Genomic DNA, 13,625 nt, shown 5'->3' on the forward strand with positions numbered 1-13,625 from the left:
GCTGCGTGGGGAGGAGCTGGTAGCCTTCTCCGGGCCTCTGGTCCTTAACCTCGCCGTTCCTGCACCCAGACTCCGGGAAGAGAAGGCGAAGCTGCAGAAACAGCTGCAGGAGGAGCGACTGCTGCGCGCACAGGCGCGGGCCCAGGCCGAGGTCAAGAAGAAGGTAAGAGAGGCCCCGAGGAGGCGTGGCCCGGGGGCGTGGCGGCCCCAAGGGGCGTGGTGGCATCGAGGGGGCGTGGCTTGGAGGGCTCATGGCTGCAGACCCGCCAGGCCTCGCCCACTTTTGTAGATACACTTGCTGGGGTCCTATGGGGAGACAGGTCACCAGAGCAATGTCAGGGTGGAGCCAGGGTCCCCATTCTCAGGCCTGCCCCGCCCCCCGCCCCTGAGGACCTGCTTCCTCCGGGCAACCTCCCAACCCTCCCTAGGAGCACAGGTGCCCACAGCTCAGTGCCCCCTGGGGGTCCCACCTACATTCCAGCCAGACCCCAGGCCAAGGCCATCACCCCTCACTCACTGAGGGTCCCCCAGCCACTGCGTCTCCCACCCACAGCGTACGGGCCAGCGTAGCCACTGGCCTGCTAGACTTGTGGTCCCTAAAGAGTCCCGATCCTGACCCTGGCCCGAGGACCAATGTGGATCCCATGGGGTCTCTCCTGATCCTCGTGGCGGGAGAGATGTCCATTTAGCCTGGCGTCTCCCAAGTCTCCAGGTGCCTCCTTCCTCCCCCACCCCCACTCACCCAGCACCCTGGCGTGCAGGCCAGATAGATTTCCCTACCCCGGCCATCTCGGAGGCCCTGGCCAGCCCGCAGACCACACATGACCTCAGCCACCGGAGAGGCTGGGCTGGGCCTGGGCCCCGGGCTCCCGTGCGTTCAGGGCAGGTGTCCAGGCCTCAGCCCGGGTGCAGTGAGGCCGGGGTGCAGGCTCACGGGGTCCCCTCCCCGCAGCGGGGCAGGAGGCTAGTGTGCCGATCCCGGCCACCTGCCCTGAAGACCAAGGAGCAGTCCAAGCACGAGCTGATGGACAAGGACAGGGAGGAGCACCTGTTTTTCTTCACGTAGTGCGCGGGCCTCCTGCTGGCTGAGCAGAAGCAGACGGAGGTGTGGGGAGCAGAGGCAGAGTCTGCACGCCTGCACGGGCCCCTCACCCCCCACGCTATGCCTTCAGACTCAACTGAAATAAAAGCTGTGTCGCTTGGGTACTGTGTCTTGGGAGGCAGACACAGTAACACAATGTCAGTCTCCCCTCATTTGTCACTTAAACCAGGAAATGATAAGGAATAGAGGAAGAGATGGTTAGATGGCATCACCGACTGGATGGACTCGAGTTTAAGCAAACTCCGAGAGATAGTGGAGGACAGGGAAGCCTGATGTGCTACAATCCATGGGGTCCCAAAGAGTCAGACGTGACTTCGTGACTGAACAGCAAAGATAAGGGATGAGCCCATTTGGATTTCCTCTCAGTCAGCTGCTGAGACAGATGTGGGTGGGATCAATTGCAGTTCAGCACAAGGTGAGATGGGAGATGAGCTGCATGTTAACCTGAGGTGACGGGGTAAAGCCTCCCTGTGAACCGAGGTGCTGTGTGAGATCCACCCTAGACCCACCTGGGATCTTCTTCAGCTCCACCCAGTGCTGATGGGCTGTAGGATGGCTCCTGGCTGCGGAAGAGCTCAAGTGTGGGAACAAGCGCTGCTACACTTGAGGCGGGATGTGGGCCGAGACCCGGGCTCTCTGAGACGAGTCGTGCGGTTCATCCATTTTCTACCTGAGGGATGTAGAGGGTCCTCTCTAGGTGGGGACTGAGTGGAGGCGTGGGGTCAGCTCATCTGCATCGCGGGGTGAGGCGTGGGGCAGCCCCGGCTCCACCGTGGGGTGAGGCCTGTGGTCAGCTCATCTCCACCACAGGGTGAGGGGTGGGGTAGCCCCCGCTCTACAGTGGGGTGAGGCGTGGGCCAGCCCCAGCTCCACCACGGGGTGAGGGGTGGGTAGTCCCACTGTGGGGTGAGGTGTTGGGTCAATCCCCTACTCCTCCATGGGGCTAGGTTTCAGGTCACACCCAACGCCACCATGGGGTGAAGTGTGGGGTCAGCCCCAGCTGCACCAAGGGCTGAGCTATGGGGTAAGCCCCACCGTGGGATGAGGTGTAGGGTCTGCTCCAGCTCCTCCATGTGGTGAGGTGTGGGCTCAGGCCCAGCTCCACCGTGGGATTAGGTGTGAGGTCAGTCCCCAGCTCCTCCTTGGGGTGAGGTGCTGAGTCAGTACGAACTCCACTGTGGGGTGAGGTGTGGGGTCAGCCCCCAACTCTTCCGTGGAATGAGGTATTGTGTTAGACACCAACTCCTCCGTGGGATGAAGTGTTGGTCAGCCCCAGCTCCACCGTGGTGTGAGGTGTTGGGTCAGCCCCACCGTGGGGTTAGTAGTGGGATCAGTCCTAGCTCCACCATGGGGTGAGGTCGGGGTCAACCTCATCGTGGGGTGAGGTGTGGGATCCGCCCCCAACACTTCCGTGGGGTGAGCTGCGCAGTCAGCCCCAGCCCCACTGTGGATTGTGGTGTGGTAAGGGAAGAGGAGAAGGGGACGACAGAGGATGAGATGGTTGGATGGCATCACCGACTCAATGGACATGAGTTTGAGCAAACTCTGGGAGATGGTAAGGGACAGGGAAGCCTGATGTGCTGCAGTCCGTGGGGTCGCAGAGTGTGGGACACGACCTGGGGACTGAACAACAAACAGGTATTCATAAGCAAAACTCTTAAGGTTGCTATTGCAGGGTATGGCCACAAGGCGGCAGGATTTTTTTCATGCCTAGTTGTGATTACCTTGGAAATGAAAGCTTTTGAGTTTTAACTCAGGACTGTAATTTAATATGGAATGTACTTGAAGAAACACCCAAAAGCTTGTGTTCTTCCTGAACATTCTTATTTATTTTAATAATTTTTTTTTATTTATTGGCCGTGCCATGCAGCTTGTGGGATCTTAATTCCCTGACCAAGGATCGAACCCTCGCCCCCTGCTTTGGAAACACAGAATCTTAACCACTGGACTGGAGGGAAGTCCCCTGAGCATTATTTTTAAATTAATCTTTATTTTTTATTGTAGTAACATTGATATACTATGTGTTGGTGGCAGGTGAACCGAATGTATTTTCTATTTTGTTGCTGTTATTCAATCGCCAAGTCATGTCTGATTCTTTTTGTAGGAGCGTTCCCTTTTCGCCAGGCCCTGTTACACTGGTAAAACATCTGTTTGTGTATACATAAGTGTACATAGTTATAAGTGTCTAGATACATAGATATATAAATGTCTATATGCATAGATATATAGATATATAAATACTTAGATATATAGAGACATAAATATCTATATACATAGACATAAATATCTATGTACATATAGACATAAATATGTACATACAGATATAAATATCTATTATAGATACATATAGACATAGGTATTTATATACATAGACATATAAGTATCTGTATATGTGGAAGATGGTCACACAGTGGAAAATGCAAGAGACAACCTTATAGACAAGTTAGGCGATACAGATAGAGGCATTTACAAGATCATACTAGGAGAGAGAAACATAAACAGTTTCAAAATAAAGAGAACAAATCTCACCACGATTCATGTAACTAGTTGTAACCTGGTGGCAATAAACCAAGTCTACAGGGGAGTCAGTAGATGATGGCAAATTCTGGAAGGGTCAGATAGTGAAAACAAGTTAAATGTTTCACCTTTGTTTCCAAAGTATACCTTATCAATGTATGGATTCATACTTGTTGATACCTCCTAAGTATGGATCATCCTGTATATCCTCATATGCCCACATCCAACTGTCTCAACTCAAATCATCCAAGCATAACTCCAGCTTGTTGCAACTCCAGTCAATTGTTGCAATTTCATGCAAAAGACACATTGTGATTCATTTGTATTGACCAGTAAAGGCAAGATTTCTGTCTAATTTTTTTTAGAGGCCTTAAAAATCATTTAAAATTTCAACTCTTCTCCTTGCTTCACTTTGTTCTGATTCGACTGACATGGGAAAAGCTATGGAAAGAGTGTTTAATATAATCTGAACTCACCAGGTGTATCTATTATTTGGTGTACATGAAGATCTGAGAAGTAGATTTTGATGGATATAAAAAGAAATATTGTGGATGTAGAACATAGTTAGAAATTGCGAGAGTCATTTGACCAGAGAGCAATCACAGTGGATCAACTTCATCTCGCACACCCATGAGGACAAGTTTATCTTGGTAATAACATCAGCAACTGAGGAGTTAAAAGTGTTATCACTGTGAAAAATGATTATGAAAAGAAATCTATGAAATGTTTTCATAGATAGAACACAACTTTCCAAGAGGCTTTAAATTTCAGGTAGATGTTTTATGATTTGAATCTTGAGTGGATTACAGACTCTGTGTAAGTTTTACAGACTGTTCAAAGTAACATTCTATTCCATCCTGGAATGAATACATTACCTTTTGACTCATGCAGTTGTGGCACACCGAATCAGACTTAGAGACGGTCTATACTGAAGAGTGCTCTAAACCAGTTTGTGCACACCTGCAGATCTGACAAGAAATGTCACTCTCATGCTGTTGCTGCTGTTTAGTTGCTAAGCTGTGTCTGACTCTTTGTGACCCCATGGACTGCAGCACGCCAGGAATCCCTGTCCTTCACCATCTCCTGGAGATGGCTCAAACTGCTGTCCATTGAGTTGGTGATGCCACCCAACCATCTCTTCCTCTGTCGTCCCCTTCTCCATTTGCCTTCACTCTTTCCCAGCATCAGGGTCTTTTCCAGCAGGTTGGCTCTTCACATCAGGTGGCCAAAGGATTGGAGGAGCTTTGGTTTCAGCATCAGTCCTTCCTATGACTATTCAGGACTGATTTCCTTTAGGATTGACTGGTTTGATCTCCTTTCAGATCAAGGGACTGTCAAGAGTCTTCTCTAGCACCGCAGTTCAAAAGCATCAGTTCTTCAGTGCTCTGCCTTCTTTGTGATCCTACTCTCACATCTGTACATGACTACTGCAAAAACCAGTAGCTTTTACTCTCACATGCTGCTGCTGCTGCTGCTGAGGCGCTTCAGTTGTGACCTGTGCGACCCCATAGATGGCAGCCCAGCAGGCTCCCCCGTCCCTGGGATTCTCCAGGCAAGAACACTGGAGTGGGTTGCCATGTCCTTCTCCAATGCATGCAAGTGAAAAGTGAAAGTGAAGTTGCTTAGTCGAGTCTGACTCTTAGCGACCCCATGGACTGCAGCCCAGCAGACTTCTCCATTGATGGTATTTTCCAGGCAAGAGTGCTGGAGTGGGGTGCCATTGCCTTCTCCCATATGGGATATCAAATTTGTTTTCACACATTGCCTGCTATATTTAAACTCTTGGTTCCTACTTCATGTAACCATGTAGTGTTGTATTTAAATCCAATTTGAAACAAAGCTTTATTTTAAGAAGGTTTTGCTTACCAGCAGCGTTATTTTCACCAGAACCTCTTACCTTGTTGTGACATCTCAAAACTCAGAAACTCTCACGTGTTGGTATAATATCCATTTCACTTTAGCAGAGTTTGAACAGAGAAGTGAAAAAACCAGCAAGCCCGTTTTATCAGGTTCCTCCAGGCAGAAAATTGAAGCTTGATGTTGTTCAGTCGCTCAGTCGTGTCCGACTCTTTGTAACCCCGTAGACTTCAGCACTCTGGGCGTCCCTGTCCTTCACCATCTCCCAGAGCTTGCTCAAACTCATGTCCATTGAGTCGGTGATGCCATCCAACCATCTTGTCCTCTGTTGTCCACTTCTCCTTCTTCCCTCAGTCTTTGAAATTGAAACTGTTAGAAGACAGAGTTCATGCAGCTTATGGGCTCCTTGACTCAATTTTTTTGCAGGAATTTTCTTAGGTATTTTTTCAAATGTGACCTTTCCTTCATATAATAGCAAATAACAGAATTAGAAGAAACTAATTTGAAATGATGGATTGTTTCTACCCTGACAATCTGAACACAAAGGAACCAGTGGGAACCACAGAGATCTGGGAGCCAGGCTTTTAAGAATATTTTAGGTTGGCAAATGATAACTAGTATCTTTAAATTTTAACAGTTTTTATTCTGATAAAGAATATCCTTTTCTAGAAGGCTTCCAGTGTGGTTGCCTCCTGCTGGAAGCCTTGGATGATAGAATCAGGGTACTTCCTGTCTGTCTGTACAGGACCCCGGGCTCAACTCTAGAAATCCCTGGATCTCCCCTGGATCCTGACCACCACGTGCCTAAAGATACTGGTAACAGTTTTGCTCTGGCTGTTGAACTGTTTAATGACAAAGATTCTTTCAGTTTCCTGATTTGGGTGACATGTGGAGCCCAGTGATGATTTCTTCTTTAAGAAACTTATGTGCTAGCTCCTACACGAGGGTGAGCCCCCTGTCCAACGATGAGAGACCCTGCCTGGGTATGACCTGTGCCTCCAGGGAGAGCAATTTTATGCTAGTTTAAACCTGACCAAGTTCTGTCTACATGGTGGATTTAGACCTCTCTGTCTTATTTAGGGGCTTCCCTGGTGGCTCAGATAGTAAAGAATCTGCATGCAGTGCAGGAGACCTGGCTTCGATCTCTGGATCGGGAAGATCCCCTGGAGAAGGGAATGGCAACCAACTCCAGTATTTTTGCCTCGAGAATCCCATGGACAGAGGAGCCTGGAGGGCTACAGTCCATGGGGGTCACAAACAGTCAGACATGACTGAGCGATGAACACTTTGACTTTTCAATCCTGTCTGCACTGATTATGTTTAGACAAGACTGCGTGCTTTCTACAATGAGAATATTTCCACCTGACTGTTCTGTGTGCACTCAGACGTGGAGACCTGGGTGCAGACTGGCCTGGCCTCTGTCCTGGAAAATTCTGTGCCTGTGTCTGAATGTCAGTGCTCAGATGTCTGGGGTCTGGAGCTGAGGTGGCTTCTCTGGGTGACGTGCCCTCCTCTGAGTGGGGCTCCATGGCCCTACCAAGGGTCAGTGCTGCGGTTGGGCTCTCAGTCTTTCCTCCTGAGGTTCACCTGCCCTGGGGCTCATGGAGACCCCACAGGTGGGCTGCCTGGTTTGCCAGCAGATTCGGTTTGAGTAGGGAGGCAGCCTCACCTGGTAAATTGATTCCAGGGTGCAGGGATCCAGCAGAAAACCAACGGGCAGCAGGTGAGGTTGCTATGTGATTGCCTTCCAGTCGGCCATCCCTGGTCAGCAGAGCCCAGACCTGCCCCTCATCTTCTAGCCCTGCGCCTGGTGTGTGTTTTCTCAACACCTCAGTGGGAAAACAAAGAACTGAGCCTGCTGGAACTGAGGTAGTGTGTTCAACATTATTGTGACAGCTGTTAAAACAGTGTCAGACAGAACCAAAGGGCAGGAGAGGAGGACTTCTCTGGGACAAGTATGGGGCGAGGAGACCCACCCTACGCTTCTTTCTACCATCCCAGGAGGTTCCAGGAACCCACTCGTTTCTGCCATAGGGGCCCAGCCATCAGAGACCTGGTGTCCTAACCAAGGGTCATGCGACCCCAGATGCAGGGTCTGGGGATTTGTGTGGGTCTCACCCTAACCACGTGGGTCCGGATCCTGTGCCCGGAGACCCTGTGTCTGCTCTTCACCTCAGTGTGTCTTGCCCCTCGGAGATTCCCAACATCTGAACTGAGGGTGTTGCCCTAATTAACCAGTGGTCCTTTTTCTTCTTTCATCTTGGGACATTCACATGAGGTGAGGCGCCTTGGAATGGGTTGCTGCTCTGTGTTCTGCTGAGTGAAAACCTCTGGTGGTGTCATATTAATGGCATAGTGTATCACATGTCAAATCCACAGGGTCGGCACTGTCTGGGGTTCCCTAGATGGATTTCAGGTAATTTAATTTTTATTTTCTATTGGAGTCAAGTTGATTTCTATTGTTTTGTTAGTTTCAGCAGTACAGGAACTTAATTCAATTTTACATAGAAGCGTATCCATTCTTTCTCCATTTTTTCCCTCACATAGATTATTGCAGTCTGTTCAGTAGATTTCCCTGTTCTATTCACTAGGTCCTATTTGATTGTTAAATATTAGTGTGTATAGTTAATCCTAAACTCTTAATTATCCCTTCTGTCTAACTTTCTTTTCATAATCATAGTTTGATTTTCTCAGGCTGTGAAGTCTGTTTTGTACACTAGGTCATTGGTGTGAATTTGTAGATTGCACCCGTAAGTGAGATCTCATGATGTGTCTCTCTCTCTCTGAGTTCCCTCACTTCTGTGATGATTTCTTGGTCCATCGTGCTGCTGCTGCACCTCATTTCCCTGTTTCATGGTTGAGCAGTATTCCAGTGTACAGATGTACCGCCTAGTCTTCATTATCCCGTCAGTGGACCTTCTGGTGGATTCCACGTCTTGCCTGTTGAAATAGTGTTGCCCTGAAAACCAAGGGGCACGTGTTGTTTTGAATGGCGATTTTCTGTGGACCTGCACTTCCCTCGTGGCTCATCTGGTAAAGAATCCGCCTGCAATGAGGGAGACTTGGGTTTGATCCCTGGGTTGGGAAGATCCTCTGGAGAAGGGAAAGGCTACCCACGTCAGTGTTCTGGCCTAGTGAATTCCATGAACTGGATGGACCATGGGGTTGCAAAGGGTCAGACACGACTGAGCAAATTTCACTTCACTTTGTCTGGACCTAAGCCCATGAATGGGATTGCAGGGTCATGTGATACCTCTATGTCTGTGTTCCTTGGGAGCTCCATGCTGTTTTCCGCAGTGGCTTCACCATTTACGTTCTCAAAAAGATTGTAGGAGGGTTTCATTTTCTGTACATTCTTTGCAGATCTTTTATTTTATTTCTTTATTTTATCTTTATTCTTTGTAGAACGTTTGGACGCTGGCACCGTGGCCAGCGTGAGGCGGTACCTTGTGGCAGCTCCGAGTGGCACTGGTCTAATAACTGCTGTCGTGGAGTGTCTCTCCATGCGCTTTTATCATTTTATGCTTTGTGTGTGCAGTTTACCCCTTGAAAGAGGCTTCCTGAATCTTGGCCCTGTTTGGAATTCTTTTCTGATGAAATACCCCAGGACGTTTCTTGAGGGCAGATGTCATTTAAAGCTCTGTCAAACTTGTGACTATTTAGAGCCCTTCGGCACCTGTTTTATGGCATCCCTGCTTGCTCAGTGGTAAAAGAATACACCTGCAATGCAGAAGACTTTCAGGAGACCTGGGCTCAATCCCTGGGTTGCGAAAATCCCCTGGAGAAGGAAATGGCAAACCACTCCAGTATTTTTGCCTAGAGAATCCCGTGGACAAAGGAGCCTGGCAGGCTGTAGTCCATGGGGTTGCAAAGAGATGTGACTGAGCAACTGAACAACCACGATGGCACCAGCTTTAACAAGTATGTGCGGATCTGTACCAGCTAATTACTCCCCCACCCCCGCCACCTTTCCATTTTGGTAACCGTAAGTTCTAAGTCTGTGAATCTGTCTTTTGTAATGAAGTTCATTTGTATCCGTGTTTAGATTCCACCAGAAGTGATGCTCTATATTATTTCTCTTTCCCTTTCTCAGTTGCTTCACTTAGTTTGATCACCTCAAGTTTCTTCCCTATAACTAGAAATGGCATTATTTCATCCTTCTTTATGCCTGGGTAATACTGCATCGTGTATATGCATCTCATTTTCTGTATCCATTCATCTGTCCTTGTGCACTTAAGTTGCTCCTCTGTCTTGGCTGTTGTACCTAGGGCTGCCATGATCATTGGAGTGCAGGTGTCTTTTAAAATTTTGCTTTTTATTCTGGATCTACTTCTAGGTATTGGGTTTCTGGGTCACTGGGTACTTGCATGCTTAGTTTTTAAAAGAACCTCCATAATGTGCTTTTGAACTATGGTTGGAGGAGACTCTTGAGAGTCCCTTGGACTGCAAGGAGATCCAACCAGTCCATTCTGAAGGAGATCAGCCCTGGGTGTTCTTTGGAAGGAATGATGCTAAAGCTGAAACTCCAGTGCTTTGGCCACCTCACGTGAAGAGTTGACTCATTGGAAAAGACTCTGATGCTGGGATTGGGGGCAGGAGGAGAAGGGGACGACAGAGGATGAGATGGCTGGATGGCATCACTGACTCGATGCACGTGAGTCTGAGTGAAGTCCGAGAGTTGGTGATGGACAGGGAGGCCTGGTGTGCTGCGCTTCATGGGGTCGCAAAGAGTCAGACACGACTGAGCGACTGAACTGAAGTGAACTGAATTCAGATGACCATTAACTACTGTGGGCAAGAATCCCTTAGAAGAAATGGAGTAGCCCTGACAGTCAACAAAAGAGTGAAATGCAGTACTTGGCTGCAGTCTCAAAAAAGACAGAATGATCTCTGTTCATTTCCAAGGCAAATCATTCAATAACAAAGTAATCCAAGTCTATGCCCCAACTTCTAATCTTGAAGAACCTGAAATACCAATTCTATGAAGGCCTACAGGACCTCCTAGAACTGAGACCAAAAAAAGATGTCCTTTTCATCACAGGGGCCTGGAATGCAAGTTATCTGTGGGGAATCTCTACTCTTTTCCCTGGACTTTTTGCCTCAGAAGGTTGAGTGGAGTGGTGAGCATCGGGTCCTTGTGAGTTATTTATATCAGATACACTTTTCTGTGAATATAAACAGGAAGATAGTGAGAGAGTCAACTCCTAGGCAGGTTGATAAGAAATCCAGGGGTCCCCAAGGAGAGAGGGGTCTGGAGTTCTCGAGGAGGAGGAAAGGATAAACTTTTCCCTCCCACATTCCTTAGCCTCGAACTGATGATTACACAATAAACAACTCAGTTTAAACTCTGCACTAAGGATCATATGACAACAGTGTATCCTGCTTGAGGACAGTTTCTCCTTCCTGAAAACCTGGCTAATCGTGTTATCTTAAAATGTAAATTATGAGAGTGGGTCTAGTAGATCTTCACAACCTCCAGACATTCTTTTGATTCATTGTAATAACTAATTATGGAGAAGGAAATGGCAACCCACTCCAGTACTCTTGCCTAGAAAATTCCATGGATGGAGGAGCCTGGTGGGCTACAGTCCATGGGGTCGCAAAGGGTCGGACACGACTGAGCGACTTCACTTCAATAACTAATTAAAAAGTATGTAACTCCCTTGCTAACACTAGAGAAGGGGGCACTCTTTCTGCCCTCTTCTGATGTCTATGTCAGAAGCTTTCTCTATCTCTTTTATACTTTAATAAAACTGTTACACAAAAACTCTCAAGCCTTGTCTCTGGCCCCGGGTTGAATTCTCCTCCGGAGGATGAGAATCCCTGCGACTTTCATGGTTCAGCAACAACCTTTCAACAGGAGATAAATTTTATGAATTATCTCTTAGAGATAAAGATTTCTGTGCATATGTCAAAGGAAGGAATGAAGGAAGGAAGGCAGAAAGAGGATTATCTTCATGGATTGCTTGTTAGATACATTGATTTCTTGTCAATTTAGGTTCAGTTCAGTTCAGTCGCTCAGTCGTGTCCATCTCTTCGCGACCCCAAGAATTGCAGCGCACCAGGCCTCCCTATCACCAACTCCCAGAGTTCACTCAAACCCATGTGCATCAAGGCAGTGATGCCATCCAGCCATCTCATCCTCTGTCGTCCCCTTCTCCTCCTGCCCCCAATCCCTCCCAGCATCAGAGTCTTTTCCAATGAGTCAACTCTTCACGTGAGGTGGCCAAAGTACTGGAGTTTCAGCTTCAGCATCAGTCCTTCCAATGAACACCCAGGGCTGATCTCCTTCAGAATGGACTGGTTGGATCTCCTTGCAGTCCAAGGGACTCTCAAGAGTCTTCTCCAACACCACAGTTCAAAAGCATCAATTCTTCGGCACTGAGCCTTCTTCACAGTCCAACTCTCACATCCATATGTGACCACTGGAAAAACCATAGCCTTGACTAGACGGACCTTTGTTGGCAGAGTAATATCTCTGCTTTTCAATATGTTATCTAGGTTGGTCATAACTTTCCTTCCAAGGAGTAAGCATCTTTTAATTTCATGGCTGCAGTTACCATCTGCAGTGATTTTGGAGCCCCCCAAAATAAAGTCTGTCACTGTTTCCACTGTTTCCTCATCTATCTGCCATGAAGTGATGGGACCAGATGCCATGACCTTAGTTTCTGAATGTTGAGCTTTAAGCCAACTTTTTCACTCTCCTCTTTCACTTTAATCAAGAGGATTTTTAGTTCCTATTCACTTTCTGCCATAAGGGTGGTGTCATCTGCATATCTGAGGTTATTGATATTTCTCCCAGCAATCTTGATTCCAGCTTATGCTTCTTCCAGCCCAGCATTTCTCATGATGTACTCTGCATATAAGTTAAATAAGCAGGGTGACAATATACAGCCTTGACATACTCCTTTTCCTATTTGGAACCAGTCTGTTGGTCCATGTCCAGTTCTAACTGTTGCTTCCTGACCTGCATACAGGTTTCTCAAGAGGCAGGTCAGGTGGTCTGGTATTCCCATCTCTTTAAGAATTTTCCAGAGTTTGTTGTGGTCCACACAGTCAAAGCCTATGGTATAGTCAATAAAGCAGAAGTAGATGTTTTTCTGGAACTCTCTTGCTTTTTCAATGATCCAGTGGATGTTGGCAATTTGATCTCTGGTTCCTCTGCCTTTTCTAAAACCAGCTTGAACATCAGGAAGTTCATGGTTCACATACTGCTGAAGCCTGGCTTGCAGAATTTTGGGCATTACTTTACTAGTGTGTGAGATGAGTGCAATTGTGCGGTAGTCTGAGCATTCTTTGGCATTGCCTTTCTTTGGGATTGGAATGAAAACTGACCTTTTCCAGTCCTGTGGCCACTGCTGAGTTTTCCAAATTTGCTGGCATATTGAGTGCGGCACTTTCACAGCATCACCTTTCAGGATTTGAAATAGCTCAACTGGAATTCCATCACCTCCACTAGCTTTGTTCGTAGTGATGCTTTCTAAGGCCCACTGGACTTCACATTCCAGGATGTCTGGCTCTAGGTCAGTGATCACACCATCGTGATTATCTGGGTCATGAAGCTCTTTTTTGTACACTTCTTCTGTGTATTCTTGCCACGTCTTCTTAATATCTTTGGCTTCTGTTAGGTCCATACCATTTCTGTCCTTTATCAAGCCCATCTTTGCATGAAATGTTCCCTTGGTATCTCTAATTTTCTTGAAGAGATCTCTAGTCTTTCCCATTCTGTTGTTTTCCTCTATTTCTTTGCATTGATCGCTGAGAAAGGCTTTCTTATCTCTCCTTGCTATTCTTTGTAACTCTGCATTCAGATGTGTATATCTTTCCTTTTCTCCTTTGCTTTTCACTTCTCTTCTTTTCACAGCTATTTGTAAGGCCTCCCCAGACAGCCATTTTGCTTTTTTGCATTTCTTTTCCATGGGGATGGTCTTGATCCCTGCCTCCTGTACAATGTCACGAACCTGTGTCCATAGTTCATGAGGCACTCTGTCTATCAGATCTAGGCAGGGAAAAGGCTAATAGAGTTTTGCCAAAAGAACGCACTGGTCATAGGAAACACCTTCTTCCAACTACCCAAGAGAAGACTCTACACATGGACATCACCAGATGGTCAACAGCGAAATCAGATTGATTACATTCTTTGCAGCCA

At 47.4% G+C, this 13,625-nt stretch overlaps 1 protein-coding gene across 10 annotated transcripts in view; it reads left to right on the top strand.

Annotated features, from left to right (window-relative positions):
• The window catches only part of CFAP100 (cilia and flagella associated protein 100), a 52,355-nt gene that overhangs the window by 25,451 nt on the left and 13,279 nt on the right, over positions 1–13,625 (top strand). For 4 of the 10 annotated variants that reach the window (XM_019958081.2, XM_019958079.2, XM_019958084.2 and 1 more), the window contains 2 exons: positions 70–163; positions 953–1,238. In XM_019958081.2, the coding sequence (XP_019813640.2) occupies positions 70–163; positions 953–1,066 (208 nt within the window). In that variant the 3' untranslated portion in view covers positions 1,067–1,238. Of the gene's footprint in view, positions 1–69; positions 164–952; positions 1,239–1,271; positions 3,975–4,941; positions 6,033–13,625 lie in introns of those variants that run through there. The other 6 variants (XR_011563110.1, XR_011563109.1, XM_019958083.2 and 3 more) reach the window with 4 other exon arrangements.

The sequence above is a fragment of the Bos indicus genome, chromosome 22 (genome assembly GCF_029378745.1).
Source record: "Bos indicus isolate NIAB-ARS_2022 breed Sahiwal x Tharparkar chromosome 22, NIAB-ARS_B.indTharparkar_mat_pri_1.0, whole genome shotgun sequence".
Lineage (NCBI taxonomy): Eukaryota > Metazoa > Chordata > Mammalia > Artiodactyla > Bovidae > Bos > Bos indicus.